The sequence below is a fragment of the Sclerotinia sclerotiorum genome, genomic scaffold (genome assembly GCF_000146945.2).
Source record: "Sclerotinia sclerotiorum 1980 UF-70 scaffold_16 genomic scaffold, whole genome shotgun sequence".
NCBI lineage: Eukaryota > Fungi > Ascomycota > Leotiomycetes > Helotiales > Sclerotiniaceae > Sclerotinia > Sclerotinia sclerotiorum.
In genome coordinates, this window is record NW_001820820.1 from 498,461 (window position 1) to 517,026 (window position 18,566).

At 41.3% G+C, this 18,566-nt stretch overlaps 9 protein-coding genes across 9 annotated transcripts in view; 7 read left to right on the top strand and 2 right to left on the bottom strand.

Moving 5' to 3' along the window:
- Positions 1-1,229, top strand: part of SS1G_10716 (predicted protein) — a gene marked incomplete at both ends in the record, with an annotated part of 1,760 nt that extends 531 nt beyond the window's left edge. Inside the window, 5 exons of the mRNA XM_001588219.1 lie at positions 125-404; positions 485-524; positions 594-760; positions 861-1,058; positions 1,153-1,229. Of these exons, the coding sequence (XP_001588269.1) occupies positions 125-404; positions 485-524; positions 594-760; positions 861-1,058; positions 1,153-1,229 (762 nt within the window). The remainder of the gene's footprint in view (positions 1-124; positions 405-484; positions 525-593; positions 761-860; positions 1,059-1,152) is intronic.
- Positions 1,230-3,549: 2,320 nt separating this feature from the next.
- SS1G_10717 (predicted protein) lies at positions 3,550-5,161 on the top strand (the record flags this gene model as incomplete). Its single annotated transcript, XM_001588220.1, has 7 exons — positions 3,550-3,780; positions 3,976-4,051; positions 4,147-4,244; positions 4,401-4,478; positions 4,602-4,686; positions 4,743-4,880; positions 5,151-5,161. The coding sequence occupies 7 exons, from the start codon at positions 3,550-3,552 to the stop codon at positions 5,159-5,161; spliced, it is 717 nt and encodes a 238-aa protein (XP_001588270.1).
- A 1,353-nt stretch (positions 5,162-6,514) lies between these two features.
- Positions 6,515-6,721, top strand: SS1G_10718 (predicted protein; the record flags this gene model as incomplete). The annotated part of the gene is made up of 1 exon (XM_001588221.1): positions 6,515-6,721. The coding sequence occupies one exon, from the start codon at positions 6,515-6,517 to the stop codon at positions 6,719-6,721; it is 207 nt and encodes a 68-aa protein (XP_001588271.1).
- A 258-nt stretch (positions 6,722-6,979) lies between these two features.
- SS1G_10719 (predicted protein) lies at positions 6,980-7,355 on the bottom strand (the record flags this gene model as incomplete). Its single annotated transcript, XM_001588222.1, has 2 exons — positions 6,980-7,249; positions 7,332-7,355. The coding sequence occupies 2 exons, from the start codon at positions 7,353-7,355 to the stop codon at positions 6,980-6,982; spliced, it is 294 nt and encodes a 97-aa protein (XP_001588272.1).
- A 593-nt stretch (positions 7,356-7,948) lies between these two features.
- On the top strand, positions 7,949-8,222 carry SS1G_10720 (predicted protein; the record flags this gene model as incomplete). The annotated part of the gene is made up of 2 exons (XM_001588223.1): positions 7,949-7,989; positions 8,054-8,222. 2 exons carry the CDS (start codon positions 7,949-7,951, stop codon positions 8,220-8,222), a joined length of 210 nt encoding a protein of 69 aa, XP_001588273.1.
- A 666-nt stretch (positions 8,223-8,888) lies between these two features.
- SS1G_10721 (hypothetical protein) lies at positions 8,889-11,443 on the top strand (the record flags this gene model as incomplete). The annotated part of the gene is made up of 6 exons (XM_001588224.1): positions 8,889-8,902; positions 8,954-8,972; positions 9,151-9,261; positions 9,511-9,884; positions 9,932-10,226; positions 10,274-11,443. 6 exons carry the CDS (start codon positions 8,889-8,891, stop codon positions 11,441-11,443), a joined length of 1,983 nt encoding a protein of 660 aa, XP_001588274.1.
- Positions 11,444-11,959: 516 nt separating this feature from the next.
- Positions 11,960-13,027, bottom strand: SS1G_10722 (hypothetical protein; the record flags this gene model as incomplete). Its single annotated transcript, XM_001588225.1, has 1 exon — positions 11,960-13,027. One exon carries the CDS (start codon positions 13,025-13,027, stop codon positions 11,960-11,962), a length of 1,068 nt encoding a protein of 355 aa, XP_001588275.1.
- Positions 13,028-14,320: 1,293 nt separating this feature from the next.
- SS1G_10723 (hypothetical protein) lies at positions 14,321-14,855 on the top strand (the record flags this gene model as incomplete). Its single annotated transcript, XM_001588226.1, has 2 exons — positions 14,321-14,408; positions 14,629-14,855. 2 exons carry the CDS (start codon positions 14,321-14,323, stop codon positions 14,853-14,855), a joined length of 315 nt encoding a protein of 104 aa, XP_001588276.1.
- A 1,997-nt stretch (positions 14,856-16,852) lies between these two features.
- SS1G_10724 (hypothetical protein) lies at positions 16,853-18,319 on the top strand (the record flags this gene model as incomplete). Its single annotated transcript, XM_001588227.1, has 4 exons — positions 16,853-17,001; positions 17,057-17,392; positions 17,553-17,908; positions 18,006-18,319. 4 exons carry the CDS (start codon positions 16,853-16,855, stop codon positions 18,317-18,319), a joined length of 1,155 nt encoding a protein of 384 aa, XP_001588277.1.
- Positions 18,320-18,566: the final 247 nt, after the last annotated feature.

Sequence of the window (18,566 nt, forward strand, 5' to 3'; positions counted from 1 at the left end):
CTTGAGCCATTCTGTAAAAGAATATGCAGAGACAGCAGGCGGCAAAGAAGATGGGTCATACTACGCCAACATTATTGCTGCTTGGAAAACGCTTTGTGACGAATTGAAAAAACCGGAGGCTCAGAGAGACAATTCGACCATCGATGATGCCCGTGAAACAGTCAAGGAGCTCGTGGATGCGCAGGTCGCAGCCATAGAAGCGTTGAATCAGAGTGCTCAGAAGGCCGTGAGCGATTTGCGTACATTTGAAGAGCAATGCCAGGCGGACAAACTCGCTCTCGATGGCCAGGACAAAATTATCACTGATGCGCTTTCAGGAGATAGTGGAGACATTGTGAAGCTCGAGGCAGCAATCAAGGCCAACAAAGCTGAGCTGAGCAAGGACCAAGATGAATACGACGAAGGTATTCACATGTTCATTCAATCTTTCCAATCTTCTTTAAATGCCAAAAATCAAGAATCTAGAATTTACTAATGAGATCAGACGTTACTATTGCTGCAACGGCGGTTACTTATGCTTGGTGGTAAGCTCTGTCGTTTCCGTAACGCATCTTTAGTCTTTTCGTGAACCACCGGCTAATTTGATAACACAGCTGGCCAATTGGAACCATTGTAGCTGCTACTATCATGGGTGTTTACGGTTCTAGAGCCGTCGAAATGCAAGCAACAATCAATGGTCTCAAAGGACTTCTCACTGATGAAGACGACCAAATCAAAGCCGACAAAATATTGGTCGCTGATTTGACTCTCATAAAGGCAGGTAGTCCTATGTTCCCTTCAGCAATCTTTTTCTCAATTTCCGCCGTCTATTTCTCATGTCTATCTGCATTACTGACTACCTATTCGTGCCGTCTAGACAGATCTAGAAACCTTGATCAGTAAGATCGGCCCCGCAATTCAAGCCATCGAGGGAATGACGTCAGTATGGCACAACATCGGTCTGGATCTCCAGGCTGTTAGAGACTGGACCCAGGACAAGTCGGCAGTTGGATCTGCAGTGGTACAGAAAATCAACCAGAATAGTATCATCACTAAGTGGAACAACATCTACACGAAGGGTATGTATTGGAGAAATTGTTATTCTGTCCATATCAATATCCATATGGCTGACGATGGACACCCTCTACATAGTTGACAACTATCTTAACATAGCGTATGTTACCGAACCCGAGCAAATGACACTCAACTCGTATGCGGACAATCTTTCGGCCGTCATCAAAGCCAATTAACGGGGCTAAAGCTTGATCGCTGGAGTGACAAAATACATTTTAGTATTTATTAGGCTAGGAAAAATTGGATTTGCACATTTACTTTAAAGTATTTGACCAGAGATGCCCCCGGTCCACTATTCGATGCTTAACTAAGTTATACGCTCATTTCACTTATTGAATTTAGTCGACTGAAACATTCAACATTGGAGAAGGAATTTTTATATATACAAACTTAGTTAACTATTACGTTGATTTCTCAAAACCCTGATTGATTAGTTTGTTATGATATTCTCTACCTTGTCTAATTTAATATATTGATTTGTATGTGTAATCGCTAGCTCTTAGAAACAAAATCGATTTATATACTATTAGTAGCGTTTTTATATCTGCTCAATCCTGTCAGCATTGCATAACCATTGAATTTGTGTCCTATTCAACGAGAAGCGAGAGAATGGTCTTTAAAGGGCTTACTTTTCCCAACATAATTGATGTCAAAGTGAATAAAACATGTGAATATGACTTGAAATTGAGCTTTTCACCGACCAAGGCTCTAGCAACATACCAATCAGCTAGAAGTAATGTTCTCTAGCAGCCACCCAACAGCCCATATTCTCGCTGCCCCGTACTCCCCCGTTTTCGTCTCATTGAAAAGGAAAAGGAAAATCACGTGATTGGGCAGCTTTAGGGGTGGTTGGGCATTGAAGCGATGTTACCCTGCCGAAAATCCCATGACAAAATCGGAACACCTTCAATATCTAATTTAATGACTTACGTGAATTGATGCACCTCGGGTCGATCCGAATCTGCGATTCAGCTGGATGCAATTCATGTGGAGGTTAAAATGTGGGTGACGTGATTAATACGATAGTTATCCGGCTCGTCTACCCCGCGTCTAGGCCATACCATTGCCTGCACATACTAGCTGCTTTAAACCACCTGCATAATCTGTAAAACCCGTTCCACTATCTTGCTCAACTCACATATATGCATAATGCACTTTGCACTTTTGATCTCTTATATATAAGATAAGAGTTTTAGAATCTAATTATTTTATATTATTTGAATTCATAACAAAATCTCTACAGAATCTCTACAGAATCTATTGGGTTTATTGAGACTAGAAAGAGCATCAGATTGAATTGATTGATTCTCTAGCTAAGCAGTTAAGCTGCGAGTATATATTCAAAAAAAATTGAAGGAATGAGGTTAGGTCATCAGCCTTCGGAATTAAAGTGCTTTGAAATCAAAATATTGAAAGCAAACAAACAGTATACCAAAAAGGAAAGAATAAATTAAAAGTTGAGTTTTGTTTGCTCCTTATATGCATCATGCAATATACATGCATATGCTGCCAAGATCCCAGGAGGTCAACAGAATCTCATTTTCTTATATAAAATTAAATATCAAATAACTTTTTCAATATTAAAATAAAATAATTGAAATCTTGAAATCTAATAATTAATACTTTTTTTTTAAAGTTTGATTAATAATCTTTACAAAGATCTAAGATTCATTTAATTATTCTAATATCATATACATATAAAATTGAGGTTTAAAAAGATAAGAGATCGTTATTTTTGATAAGATTTCACTCAATGTGTAGTGAGTAAATTTAGAACTTTTACCTTAGGATATAAATCTATTTTGCTTATCCTTCTTTATGCACTACACCGCAGCTGAAAACCTGCACAGCATTGATCATCTAATACTTATTTTAAATTCGCCAAAAGTCTTGGATAGTGGAGTTTGCGACTTGCTAACCACACTACGAACGAAGTCGTAAGTTTCTGCATTGCAGTATGTTGATCTACGCTGTATGCTTCGGTTAGGCTGAATGTGGCGACTTCTGCCAATGCAAACACGCTGTATTACTTCGGAAAGATTCTATCCGTGGTAGCAGCCATGGCTGTATGTCGTAGCTCAAAGGATCTCTCGTTCATGATCAACCCACTGTGCTCCCTATTGTAGCCAAGAAAAATATCTTGCAGCCACAGCCCCTGCTCTATAAGGGAAGAATACTCTACGCCCGCGTTAGTCGTATATTCGGAAATTTAGAGGGCAATATTAGAAAACGTCACTCGATCTTGCTGAAGATTCGAAGGCGGTTGAGATCGGCTGATTTCAATAGGAGAGACAGCGAGGAACACAGCATAGTTAGAGTAAGAAATACTTTAGAACAGTGGGGGTGCATGAGCCTGGCGACAACTCTTCGACGATTGTATATTGTTCCTTTAGCAGCACGTTAAAAACGAAACATTTGCATGGCCTATCTTGATAATATCAACCAGCATACGACATTCTTCACCATTTCTGTTTCTTACCACACTACGAACTCGTCATGAGTAACATCACTTTGCAGCCTGTAGGGCTCTTCGACGCTTCCAAGCGTTACTGGGCCCAGAGAATTGACACCACAGCTATGCTACGCTTTAAAGAGGTCACTTACAACCTCCCACCGGATTTCACCTCCTACATCACCTTCGGCGGCGGGAGTCAGTACTTTCCTCGCGGAACGAGAACGTACTACCCGCCTGCTGCTGCCACGACTCTTTTTGCCAATTACAAAACTGTAAGATCACCTCACTTATATATTATCAATTTTCTAGAACTGTGCAACGTAAGGGAGAACGTTGAGGTTAATCATCAAAGTAGATTATCGAGCTGCGCTTGAAGTTTGAGGTAATTCCTGCCTATCTACCAGTCCACCCGTATACCCATCTTGCAGCTTATTTTGCACGAACTAACTATATTCATCTCTGTAAAGAAAGATGTATTCCCAACCTACGCAAGACTACGAGAGCTCTTCCACAATTACGCGACTGAGGCACACGATCACTATGGTACACTTCCTTCATGAATTCATTCACTAGTAGCTCCTTGTACCACTATACCTCCAGTTTCAAGCTCTACTAACCCCTTTCACCTTTCCCCACAGAACAAGTCCTTAATATCCTAGGCACCCTCCGCGCCTCAATACTCGCAACCAACACGCACAGCACCGCTGACCTCGAAAACTTGCGCACCATTGTAGACGTACGCGTCGATCTCAGCAGCCGCATGAAAGAAAATGCAAACTATCTCGTGGACTCACTCCAGGGGATCAGTAGGAGTCTTCCTGCGTGCATAGATAATATCAACAAGAGTGTTGCTGACCTGAATGTATTCTGTGTGTTTACAGCTGATGAGCAGAAGAAGATCAGTAATCCAAATACTATTAATATTACTGGGTTTGCGGAGAAGTATGCGCTGGTGAAATTGATGTATGCGGTACGTGATCTTCAGTGCTAATGTAGAAGACTGAAATTGGATGCTTAGGAGGACTGGTGAATGAATGTTGGTTTGTTTACTACTTAATATTCAACATGCTAATATTTATTTTCAAAATACCAGCCTGTAGCATCTGTGATAACTGAGAATTCTCAAGCAGTGGTCAATGAGATTGGTCCTGCAATCACTGAAATGCAAGAGGAACTCAGTAAGTTTGCACATGTACACGCTACTCCGTACAACACAATACTAATGCACCCTCAGGCCGATGGGATAACATCACCCTAGACCTAACATCGATTCTATCACTCATTACCAAAGAAGAGGCAGCCACTGTTCAAATTCTCGCGAAACTGGACAATGCTCAGATTCTTCAGAAGTGGCAGGAGCTGGGTGATATTGGTATGCTTGACTTCATTGTATTATTAGATGATCTAATCCTAACTACTTGTTATGAAAGTGATCCAAGCAGAAAATTCTTAGGATTAGGATGATGGATGGAGAGGCGATGATTTAAATCAAAAGTCTCACGATGTGGATGAATATGATGACGATTAAACGCAATTATTACCTTCGTAGGAGGGTATAATGAGTGGAAAATATTGTTTGCTGGTTGTTAAATGGAGGTGGCATTAGCGAATACGCTAATGTCTATTCCACAGCTTTACATAGTTCGTCTATAGTGATTCTACCACCTAATGACATCATATACTTGCTTTACTTCCAACAAAAATAAATATAGGCAAGCTTGTTTTTACAGACCCCAGCTCGGAACAGCACAGACCTGGATCATCAATCTAATCTAATCTCATTCATTTTCGCTTAATCTCGTTTCCATCATAATCTCATTTCCATCTAATCTCATTTCTATTTAATCTAATAAGTCTAGTACCCTACTTTCCGGCCACCTGTAACGATACTGTACTGGAGGCAGCGGCTGCCTGAGGTTCGTCTGGTTGGTAGTTGTGGATTAAGGCTATATCACTGGTATTCACTTGGAAGTGAAGTCGTTACTAGATCAAGTAGAATGTAGGTAACTAATTGATAACTAAGTTGAGCACGAAGCTCCTATACTATGAGAATAATGAATGTTTATATACTGGTCCTTTCCAGGAGCCTGGAGGAGCCTATGCTCCTGGAGGCACCATCACGTGATCCCTACTTGTCCCACGTGACGGTGAATCGTGACAGTAAATCCTATGCAAATTGAAAATTGAGATTTCAATCTTTAATATCTCAATCAATAAAATCGCGAAAAATCTGAAATTTTCAGAATATATTTTTAATTATATAATGAACTCATCGTTTCAATTTTATTGAATTATATATATTAATTGGAAAGTTATTAATAAGTGAAAATTATAATTTTTGGTGTAAAAAGATGGCCGGAATTAGAGGTGGCCGGAAAGCAGGGTACTAGACTTATATCTTCATCTACCATTACTAGGTACTTTTAACAATCTGATATGATTTTCATTTAAAATTCAATTTAGTTGAGAACTCTCATTTAATGTCATTATCATCCAAATCTTTTACCTAACATGAGTTGGTCCTCTCAATTATCTCATTCCACATTACACTCATCTGACACTATCAGATTCCTTCAAGTTCACGAATTCCGATAGTTGACTATTTTGGTCTAACCGTGTGAATATGGGACCGTGAAATAAAAAGATATCAATGTTTTAAAATTTGCAAAAATAAATATTACATAACTAGAGAAATAAAGAGTATAACCTGATAACGTGGGATGGAAATCATCAACGATTGTCAAAGAAGAATAACAAGTCCCAGATCCTCATCACGTAACACCGAAGCGACCCTGCTTCGCAAGCGGGGTAGAAGCCGGTTCTTCCTGAGCCTCCTACTCCACCAGGGAGGCCCGGTTCCAGATTTGAAGATCCTGAGATGGTAGTAGTTTTTTGCCATAAACATACTCTCCCTTCCACCGGAATCGGCGCATTGCAAGCGCATTGGAATAAAATTTCGTCGGTCTGAGAAGTATATACAACGTTGTGACAAACACTGTTCTTGATATGTCCTGCCGCGAGTGTACCATTTGCTCTTTCGCACTTACTGGCATAGAGATGTTAGAAAAGAGAAAGCGCCAAGAATATGCTTTGATCTGGGTCCCCGATACAGTATTTTCCAATACGGCACCCAGCATGGGAACTAATTTCATGTGGTCCCTGGAGCGGATTACTCCCGCAGCAGCAGCTATAGTCAATGTAGAGTTATTGTAGATGTTGCCGCTAAATTGATCTGACATAATCTTTCTTACTGGTCATCTTGAACTATGCACAGTGTTTCAACCCAAAGATATCAAATACCGATCCTTCAGGCTAGCCGCATTGCATCGCAAATTGTGGGGGAAAAACTATTTCATGTCGAGATTTTCCCTGCTGAGTGAAGATGGAGCATCCGGGCGGCAGAGGCTATCCACGTGGCGTTGAGTTGTGGCAAGAATCGGGCCTTGTTTGCTTTCTTTATTGGAGGTTCATTCATTCCTGGACCAAAATCAACCAGCCGAAATGGCATTTTCTATTTGACAGGGTGGATTTGGTCCCGACTTTGTAGTAAGGCCTCTGAGTCGTGGTGATTTTCTCAATTGAAAAGCCATTTCTGCAAGAGGGAGTATTCAATGACTTTAGAACAGTACACCACTGGATAACATCAATGTCATCAGGCAATGGTTCGATCTCGGCAAATATGAAACTGTTTTCGAAATGATCAATTTCTAGTGTCTTGATGGCTCGGGGGCTCATGGTCAACTGCTGAGAGATTCAGTGGTGCAGGTACTTCATTCGGTCATTCACTTTAAGCACGAGAGTGCTTCGACTCTGCATGAATAACCATTAGCCGTGTTGGGCGGCTCATGGTGGACAACACCACTAGATCCACTGCCCACAAGCGAGAAAAATGGCTATCGAAATAAAGGCGCAGAGTGAACAATCTTGAATTCTATTGTAACCGCCGATAGAACCTATTGCAATCTCATTGACTTCATTATCACAGCTGAACAAATTATCCTATGATTATACCAATCGATCACTGTGCTTATAGCTGGCTTTGATATGGACTGCGCATGTGTCGCGTTTGATGGTCATCAGGAATACTCTAGCCCTAGAGGCATTAAGGCTATTTCAACACGCACCAACACCATTGATCTCACGTTTGGAGGTCTCTGTACGTCAGTGATCCATCATGATTCCTGATTGCCCGAATATCCAACCAGCTTTGTTTAAAGGGTTTTTTGTCGATGCTGACTGTGGCATTATTTTTCTGAAGCATACGAAAACCGCCTGTTTAAATTTGGCAAGCACAATTTCGAGGTCTTGTGGGAGCCACTAGAACGACTAAAATTTATATTGCTGAGCAGCGTTTCGGAGAAATGGCCAGTACTCATGAGCTTAACCGAAAGAGAATAACTGGTCTAGTCGAAGTCGAATGTTCGACTTGTGACATTCGAAATGCTTATCGGGAGCTTTTATCCTTTGACCGCAGATGAGTGGTGAGTTTGTGTCTTGTTTTATCTCTCGTGCATCTTGCTTCAAGGCTGATGGCATCATGTGTAGGATCGAAATGGCTTGTTACATAAGCTCAGAATATAATACAGATGATAGTGAAGATGAAAGGGAATTGACCAATGCAGACGCAGAAGAAAGCGAATCGGGTGAATCAGGAGGAAATCAAGAGATGAGCCAGCAAGTAATCGTAGAGGACGATGAGGAGAAAAGTAAATAGCAAGGATTAAGACACACTGTGAAGCAATGGATGAGGAGATCAAGGGTAAGATGGAGATATTGATGCAGAAAAGCGCGAGTCGTAAAGTAATAAAGGCAATGAAAAAGAAAACATTTGATTGCATCTCCTTACCCCTCCCCCTTATTCAAAACACCATGCCAGTAGCACTCGGGTCAGGTAAAAATATTCTCGAGCATATAGCATTTGTCCAGTAGGCTCATTATTGCAAAAATGGCGGCCTTTGGAGAATATAGTATAAAAATACAGCGACTTCTCCTCTTGCCATATATTTTGTACATCTTTATAGAAACTTTATATAAAAAGATTAATGTCAGGAAAAGAAGCTCACAACCCACTAAGGGAGTGAAAGCACGGCAGAACAGGCTTTTGCGGCCGCTGATCATGCCAGTCCACACCGCCTTAGCATAGCTAAGACTGGGTATGGTGAGGGTCAATCATTGAATTCATAGGCAAAAGCTGTCTACTTCTATCGCAAATAGTAAGTAAATACTACGAAAGTATTGTATTCTTACCATCCGTTTTATTGCTTGGTATTCATGGATTTCTTAAAATCTGCAGTCGCTTCTGCGATATCGAAGGGTCCTCCATTTCCCTATACATTCGGGGATCAAGTTGATATAGAACAGTCCATATGGAAGTTATACAATGGCACCAAAAGAGTAGGTGAGGAGATGATTTTGGTAAAGAATAGCTAACTAATGACATTTTAGGAAGACGGTTCCAATTGTAGTATATTCTCCTTCGATGTTCCCGCGAATAAATCTCGATTACCTCTAGCCAAAAATGCTGTTAAGAAGCTTCGAACATTGCGACATCCTGGGGTAATCAAAGTGCTGGATACAGTTGAGGTATGAATTACTGAAGCTCGAATTATGTGTGCAATTTCTGACCTTTGGTGCTGGGTTAGACGGATACATATATTTATATTGCTACTGAGAGAGTGGTTCCGTTAAGATGGCATATCAAGAGAAAGAGCATGAGCCCGGAGACTCTGAAATGGGGATTATTTAGCATAGCAGTAAGTTGGCGAATATTAATTTCCAGATACCAAGTCTAATGAGTTACATAGCAAACAATCAAATTTATTAATGATGAAGCCTCATCCGTTCACGGAATGCTACGAGTAGGATCAATTTATACAAGTGAAAGTGGAGAATGGAGAGTTGGAGGCTTTGAAGTATTAAGCAATATGAATGATACTGAAGCGATCATATACGTGAGCAATGATTGTTCCTGGTAAACAAAAAACCAAAGCTAAATCTTGCAGAACTATGGCAGTCTTGTACCAGATTCCGGACGATATAGTCCTCCAGAATTGGCAAATTCTGGCTGGGATTCCATCAAGAAGCACCCTATCTATGCGACCGATTCTTATAATTATGGAACATTGATTTTTGAAGTCTTCAATGGAGACTTCACGGGAAGCGATCAAGCCGGTCAGACGAAGAATATACCTCCATCCATGCAATCAAGTTATCGACGTTTGATTAATAGTAATCCCAAAGCTCGGCTTAGTGTTGGCCATTTCCTTGAGCAAGGTCGTAGAAGTGGAGGATTCTTCGAGACTCCTCTAATCAAGCTTACTGAAGGGGTAGATAATCTTGGGATGAAAACGGAAACTGAACGAGAAGAGTTCCTGAGGTAATTTCCCTACTAAAAATCTACAATAAATAAGCTGACCTATGAAGTGATCTTGATGAGCTATCAAATGACTTTCCAGAAGATTATTTCAAGATGAAGATTCTACCTGAGTTACTAAAATCTGTTGAATTTGGAGGTGGTGGACCAAAAGTCTTTACTGTTGTTATGAAAATTAGCACGAAGCTCACAGATGATGATTTTGAAGCAAAGGTCACACCTGTTGTGGTGCGACTATTTAGTAGTCCTGACAGAGCTATTAGAGTTTGTCTTTTGGATAATCTTCCTCTTATGATTGACCGACTACCACAAAAAGTGGTGAATGATAAAATATTTCCTCAGATGGTAAGAATGATTGATCTTTAATTTCAGACATATGCTGATTGTAGTAGGTCACTGGTTTTACGGATCTTGCACCAGTAGTACGAGAACAAACAGTCAAAGCAGTCTTGACAATTATTGGAAAACTGTCAGACCGAACTATCAATGGGGAACTATTGAAATATTTAGCCAAAACTTCCAATGATGAACAACCTGGTATTAGAACGAACACAACGATCTGTCTAGGAAAGATAGCCAAGAATCTAGGGGTTAGCACGAGATCTAAGGTGTTGATAGCCGCCTTCACACGCTCACTCCGTGATCCATTCGTTCATGCTAGAAATGCAGCTTTGCTAGCATTATCTGTCACAGCCGACTCATTCAACGATGATGACTGCGCTAATCGAATATTACCAGCTTTATGTCCTTGTCTAATCGACAAGGAGAAGCTCATTCGAGAACAAACAAATAAAACCATGGATGTTTATCTGCAACGCATTCGCAAGTCCGCTGCCTCAATGCCTGATACTGCTTTACCACCGCCTACCACAGGTGAAGCTGCTTCTTCATCTACGCCTCGAATGAGTACGCCGCAACCTAGTGATGCTGGTTCGTCATGGACAGGCTGGGCTATTTCTTCATTTACCAATAAAATAGCCGCAGCTACTGGCGAAATCCAGCCATCAAGTGCTGTCGTAACCCCAGATGCACAGCCTAGCTCAGCACGACAAGAAAATGAACCTCGCCCTTCCACTCAATCTGCATCAGCATTACATCGACAAGCAGTAACTTCACCAGCTGTCGCTTCAACAAATATCTCATCTGCTAGTCAATCCTATTTCGAAGATGCAAACGCAGGAGAAGATGATATGGAAGCATGGGGAGACATGGAAGAAGAATCCTTCTTCGACGCACCTAGTGAATCTACCCCCAAACCCACTACAAAACAATCTACCGTCGCAAACCCCTTTGACGATAACGGCGAACCAGATTTCGCAGGCTGGCTAGCAGCTCAACAAAAGAAACCAGCTCAGAAATCTTTACCTAAGGGCTTGGCAAAACCAGCGTCGAAAATTACTAATGGGAGACCTATTTCTTCTTCGGGAAGATCTAATACGACTAGTTCTAGTTCGCTGGCAACGAAAAAATCATCAACTATAGCAGCAAAACCGGTGCCTAAGAAAATTGATACCGCGCCTAAAGCTACAGATGAGGATGCTGATTGGGGAGATGGTTGGTAGTGGTTAGGTTTTAGGGTAGAGTATAATTTTATGGTTGAGGAATTAGATTTGTGTTATTGGCTTGCCTGTGTGGAAATTGGTATGGCGTTTGGATTAGTTTAGGTTAGGTTAAACAGGACATGAGGGAAAATTAAGCATTAGCAAGCAGGTGAGATGGCGTTTAGGAGTATTTTTTGAAGTTTAGCTTAAGGATAGCATATGTGTGTATCTGTGTTTTCATTCATATATGGTATGGTATGGTATGGTGTTTAATATGTGTTTTTAAGCATGCTGTGGTTGAGGTTGAGAAGTTGGGATACTTAAGTAATCTTAGGCTAGATGGGTGATGGGTAGATGGCAGATGAGTAGATTTTAGAATCTGGTGTGTATTACTCGTATACACGAGTTAAATGTGAATGTGAATGCGAATGGTATCTAATATCTAATAATCTGACAATAATAAACCCGGGGTATATAACCTTAATAAGAAGAGTATACTCAATAAAGAGAGTGTTCTCATTCGTTCACCTAGTACTTTTAGTAATCTAGTAGAATCTCTACACCTTCTTCCAACGCGCGCTTTCTATTTTCTTGCCATTTAAGCCATGCCATTCCTTGTAGAAGAGAATCTGCTAAATCGTCTAGTTTACCCATCTCCTCTTTTTTTTCTTTTTCTTTTTTCTTTTGCGCTACGGCTGATGCTGAACGATGGGATGATTTGCTCTTGGGTTTATTTCCGTTTGCTCTCCCGGCTTTGCGATCCCATTTTTCTGTATATCTCTCCTTTATGTCTTGAACCTGTTGGCTTCCTATAATGACCATCTCGTTATGTTTTTGAGCCTTTCGTTTTTCCCCGCCTTCCAACCATCTTCTTACTAAATCTATCTTTGCCCCTTTACTCCTCGCGTACACTTCTTTCGTGTTTCGGACTATTCTGAATTCTTCTCCTTCCTCTCCGTCTAGTAATCCGCTTTCCTCTACCCAGAATGTACCTACTTTCCTCGGCGCAATCTCAATTACTTCTCCTTCCCATACTTTTTCCTCGGATAATGTTTTGAGTGTCGCCCATAACATACTTTCTAACATGTTGACTCTGATTGTCCACTCGAGGATTTGTTTCGCTCCATGGGTTCGAAAGCGCTGTCGCTCAATTAAGATGTGTGTTGGAGAGAGAGGAAGAAGTGTGTGGCGAAGCAATGTATATGCTGCCGTGCTGAGAATAGCGGGTGTAAATTCATTGCGAGGTTTTTCGTTGGTAGCAGGATTTGTATTTGGAGGGGCTTGAGGAAGAAGCGAGAGTTTTTGCCAGGATTGAAGGATGGGAATTGGAGGGGTTGATTTTCGTTTGTTCTTGGGAGATTTGGAGGGGAGAGGTATTTCGAGGAGACAGTAGGAGAAATTGCGGATTCCCATGTCAATGCTTAGAATGCGCAAGGGTTTGGAGGTGGCGGATGATGGGTCCGCGCCCGGGAGGGTGATTTTTGGGAGCTCATCTTGTATTCGTTGCGTGAGGACGGGTTTGGTGCCGGAGATTGAGATGCCGCATTTGAAAGCGATTTGTTTGAGTGCTACGGCTTTGAGGGTACTGGGGATCGTGATTGCCATTCATGATCGTTTGTGTACGTGAGTGTTTTGTTGATTGATGCGAGAGGAACCTAGGAAGGATCCAAAATTTTGGTTTGAGTTGAACAATTGACTGGAGTGAAGGCTCAATTAATCTTTGCAACTACTGTAGAAAGTATAACTTCTTTGCGAATTTGGAATCTAGAACCGTGAAGAATCCTCCAAAACTATCCCGAAGAATTTGGAAGAGAAATATTTCTTTCATCCTGAGGAAAAAGGGTATTCTAGATATTTTCGTAGAATTTGTTTACTTATCTTTTTCTTTTTCGGACGAGGCTGTCGGGATAGCCTCGGGAGAATACTAGCCTTGTGCTTAAAATAATGCAAAATCTTTTGTTGCATATCTATGCAGTATGCAACAAAAAATACATTTTTGGCTAACTCAAATTTTCCGACATGTTTAGAAAGCGCTGAGTCTCACGAGTACAGCGTATGATAATCATTTTGTCGTTAGGTGCTTGGTTGGTGTGTAAATTGAGGATATGTATGGTTCTTACGCCTTGCAGAGATTTTTCATGGAGTGATTGATTGATTGATTGTGTTTATCGTCATAGGCCGTAGGCCCACGCGCCTTGGCGCGTGATAACCTTAGCCATCTATTCCAGTTTTGGACAAATGACGCTCAGAGGAGAAGCCTCTGAGTGGTTTACTAGCTAGCTAGGGGGAGTATTTTTATACAATTTAAAGGGGGCTAGGGCAGGGTTTACATGATTGCCTTCGCAGGGGGGGTTTGGGCCGGTAGGCCTTTTGGGGTTGTAATTGTGGTCATCCTCGTCCACTAGATCACTACCTCTTGATCTCTCTCCCTGTCTCCTCGTACTTGTTTAGATTGTTCGTATGCATACTTGTTGTTTTTTTTTTTTTTTTTTTTAATGAAAGAAAAGGGAAAGATGAAAGAGAGGAAAGAAGAGGGAGGAAAAGCACCCTTAGAGACCTATTAACTCCGTTTGAATCCAATGAAAGAAAGAAAGTTCTTTTATTTTTATTTTTTTTTTATCTTGCACCTGTGTGCCACGGGCAGATTTTTGTGTAGAATTTGGTGTATTCTAGCCATTTGGCTAGTTTGGCTATACCGGTGGGATTGCTTAGAAGCCAGGGGATAGCTTCGGAGGGGGGGCTCTTTGTGAGCGCTTTGAAGGCTTTTCCTTTTTTGCAAAAGAAAAAGTGTAATGGAGTTTTTCTTTTACTGTACGAGCAATGGACATAGGCTGTAATGTGATTGAAGCGTTCATGGTATGCTGCGAAGTCGCTATACTGTGATCTGATAACGAGAATATGGTGGAGTGTGGCTTTCTTCAGAGAGAGGGTGTCTGTATTAGAAGTGTGATTGAATTGGAGATCTTTGTAGTATTGTGGCCTGACTGTATTCCATAATTGTTCGTCTGCTTTGTTGGCCTTTGTTCTGATCATTCTTTTTAGGGATGCTAGCGTACAGATCGGATTGAGGGGAAAGGGGAGTTTTGTTCCTTCCTTAGCAGCTTTGTCAGCTATTTCGTTGCCAGGGATATCCAGGTGCCCTAGGACCCATCGGACGCGGATTTTCCCGGGGGAGGTGTGTGGGAGCCTTGGTCTAACAGCCCAAGCTTGTGTGAGCTTCAGAAAGTCTTCAAAGACTCTCTGTGAGGAACTATTGAAGTGGGATCCTAATCGGAGAGCAGCCTCGTGGTTGTCTAAGAAGATCCAGAGATCTGTGGCCAGTTTGGTTGATGCTAGAGTGAGGGCTTTTGCTGCCCCTGCTACTGCGGCTGTGGCTTCTGCATCGAACACTTCTGCATTTGTGCCTAATGAGAAAGAATGGTATGCTATCTGAATATCGAATTGTGAGATTACGAATCCGCCCCCAGTTGCGCCATCCTTGCTTTCACTTTTTGAGCCATCTAAGAAGATTTGTATATCGCTTCTTGGGATCTTAGCGTGGAAGGCTTTGAAGTCTTCGGCTGCTTATGCCTTCGTTCTGCCCATCGGACCGTTGATACGGGCCTCGGCCTCTGCCCTCGACTCTCTGATTTCCCAGGGGGGGAAGGCCAAGGGGTTTATGTGTTCAGTCTCCGGTAATGCTGTGATGAGCCTTGCGAATCTTGTGTCTGGGATGCGATTCTGTTCTTTGGCTTTGGTTATATTCTCTGCTCTGATTCTGAGAGGGTGGTGGGGGTCTAATCTGGTGGTTCGTGCTGCATATGATTATGAGATCTGGTTTAGCTCGATCTCGGATGGTCTGAGTTTGGCTTCTTCGTAGAGTACTGCTATGTTTGTGGTTTTGTATACTGGGAGGATTGCTCTTGTGCAGGTAATTACCACTTTATTGAGCAGGTTTATATGGCTATCCATTATATTCGAGATCGAGATCGGTTTGTTTAGAGCATTCTTCTTTGATCTGGTTCGGCCCGGCCACCAAGTTTCCGAGGCGAAATAGCACTGTTTGAGTATGCAGGCTTCAGCCACTCTCCTGGTGAGATATGGGGGTATCCCTCGATGTATATTATTGAGGGATCTCAATGCATTAGCTCCCTTGAGGGCTTTGGCTGCGAGGATCTGGACATGTGGTTTGAAGCATAGTTTCCTATCGAAGTGGACTCCGAGCCATCTGAGCGGTCCAGGTTTGACCTCTACATTCATAGATCCGGTGTGTATTGCAGGGGTATCCGTTAGTGTTCGGTGTCCTTTATAGAAGTGTATAAGCTCAGATTTCTTGGGGTCAAAAGTGATACCTTCGGTTTTTCCCCTTTTTCATGGAGTGAGGTTGGAGAAGACGCTTTTTTGGTGCTTTTGGTCATGTGTTTTGTGAGGCTGCGCTTGTGTTAGGTTGGTTTTTGGGGACTTTGATACTGTAGCCTTGCGGGACTTAGCTTGATTGATTGTGATAAGATTGATAAGGATTATTAAATTCTTAATAAGCGGATGGGTCGATGTCCAGAAGGAGTTCAGTGAATTGCATAGTAGGGACTGGTATGGATAAGGTTACTCGGGTCTTCATGTCAACAGATACTTGTGATATTGGGAGGAGCAACTGTTGGTGATAGAGAAGAGATTGTACAACTTCAATCAGGTCTGGTGATGAATGAAGTCAAATATTATCAATAGATGCTTCTACTCTGGTAGATCTTTCCAAAATACGAGAAGAATGATATCTGTATCTTAACTTGTGATATAAGATCTCTAGAATATTTATAATATATGACCACAATAATACTTACAATAAATACTTCTTGGTCATGAGACAGCTCAGTAAATACTAGATACAACTCTTATCAATATCCAGAATTCCAAATACTCTATGCTGCGTATTCAAAAGCATCACATTACAATATTTGGCCAGAGAGGTCTACTTTGATAATCATAAAATAGAAGAGCCGAGATTTTTGCTGAGAAATCAGCAAATCACAACATCAAGTCAAAAAATAACAACTTCCAATTACCTCCAACCAGCCAACAAAAACTCTTTCATTAAAAATAACAAATACCGAGTACAACAAAGTCTAGACCTCATTATAGTGTAATCCAATCTGTACTCGAGTACACACAATTGGTAATCCCTTCCCTCACTCCTTTCAACTACTTCACTCCCGTTCATCCCATCCCACAAGACGTCACACAACGCACCAAACACAAATCGCACCTGAACCCCTGGTAAACAAGGCCCCCCGCCAAAAGCTATAGAAATCCCACCCCCTCCTTCCTCTTTCCTACAAAAGAATCCTACTACTGCTCTCATGCAAAAGATTTACTTTTCTTGCCCGAGTATCTTCAAAGACGGCAAATCATAGACTTTCTTCTCTTTCTCGTCAATTCTCTATTACACCTTTCAATATGGCCCCTATAACTAAGGAGTGTGACTTTTTGGTCATTGGTGGTGGAAGTGGCGGTTTGGCTACAGCTAGAAAAGCAAGTGGTGTTTATGGTGTTAAGACTATTGCCGTAGAGGCTAAGAGACTTGGTGGTACTTGTGTTAATGTTGGGTGAGTTTCTTGTTCTTCACTCTCTTCTAAACGACATCTACTTACGATATAATAGCTGTGTACCAAAGAAAGTTACATTCAATGCAGCAGCAATCGCAGAAGCTATCCACGATTCAAAAGCTTACGGCTTCTCCGTCGAAACTACAGCACCATTCAACTGGTCATATTTCAAGAACAAGAGAGATGCATTCATCAAGAGATTAAACGGCATTTACGAGAGAAATCTCGGTAACGATAAAGTCGAATATATTCACGGCTGGGCATCTTTGACTGGAAAGAATGAAGCAGAAGTTACATTAGACGATGGTACCAAACAAACAATCAGAGCTAAGAAGATTCTTTTGGCAGTTGGTGGTCGCCCTACTGTTCCTCAGGGTATCCCAGGTGCAGAGTACGGAGTAGACAGTGACGGATTTTTCGATATTGAGAGACAACCTAAGAAAGTTGCTTTGATTGGTGCTGGATATCTTGCACCGGAATTTGCAGGCATGTTTAATGCTCTCGGAACGGAAACTCATTGCATTCATCCGTCATGATAAGTTCCTTCGAAGCTTTGATCCTATGGTTCAAGAAACTGTCACAAATGAATATGAACGTTTGGGTGTTAAGTTGCACAAGAACTCTGTTCAGACTAAGATTGAAAAAGATGAAAAGACGGGTAAACTTACCATTCACTACGAGGACTCGAATGGAAAGAGTACTCTTGAGGATGTAGATGATTTAATCTGGGCTATTGGACGATCCCCCGAGGTAGATGGTTTAGGATTGGACAAAGCAGGTGTCAAACAAAATGAAAGAGGTCAAATCATTGCCGACGAATATCAAAACACCAATGTCGACAGCATCTACTCATTAGGTGATGTCATTGGCAAAATCGAATTAACCCCGGTAGCCATTGCCGCTGGCCGTAAACTCGCCGATCGTTTATTTGGAGGTCCTCAATTCAAAGATTCAAAACTCGATTACGATAATGTTCTCTTCGGTTGTCTTTTCTCATCCAGAAGTTGGTTCTATTGGTCTCATCGAACTGGAAGCTATCGAACGTTACGGAAAAGAAAATATTAAATGTTACAATACTAGTTTTACCGCATTATATTATACCATGATGGAACCTGAAGATAAGGGACCTACAAAGTATAAATTGGTGTGTCTAGGACCGGAGGAAAAGGTTATTGGTCTTCATATTTTGGGATTGGGTAGTGGTGAGATGTTACAAGGTTTTGGAGTGGCTGTTAAGATGGGTGCTACAAAGAAGGATTTCGATAGTTGTGTGGCTATTCATCCTACTAGTGCTGAGGAATTGGTTACTATGAAATAGAGTAGATGGGAATAGATAGATAGATACGTGGTATGATAGATTTTAAATGAGGAATGAGAATGGTATACATTATATGATGTTTTTTTATAGTTTCTTGGTTTCTGTCCTGTGTCCTGTGTCTCGTATCTCGTATATTGTTAATGCAATAGGCAAAAGCTAATAACACAAATTAACAATTATAAAGGATTTTTCTCTTTAATTCCAGATGTGAGAGTAGAATAAATAAATAATTAAATGAACAAGTTAA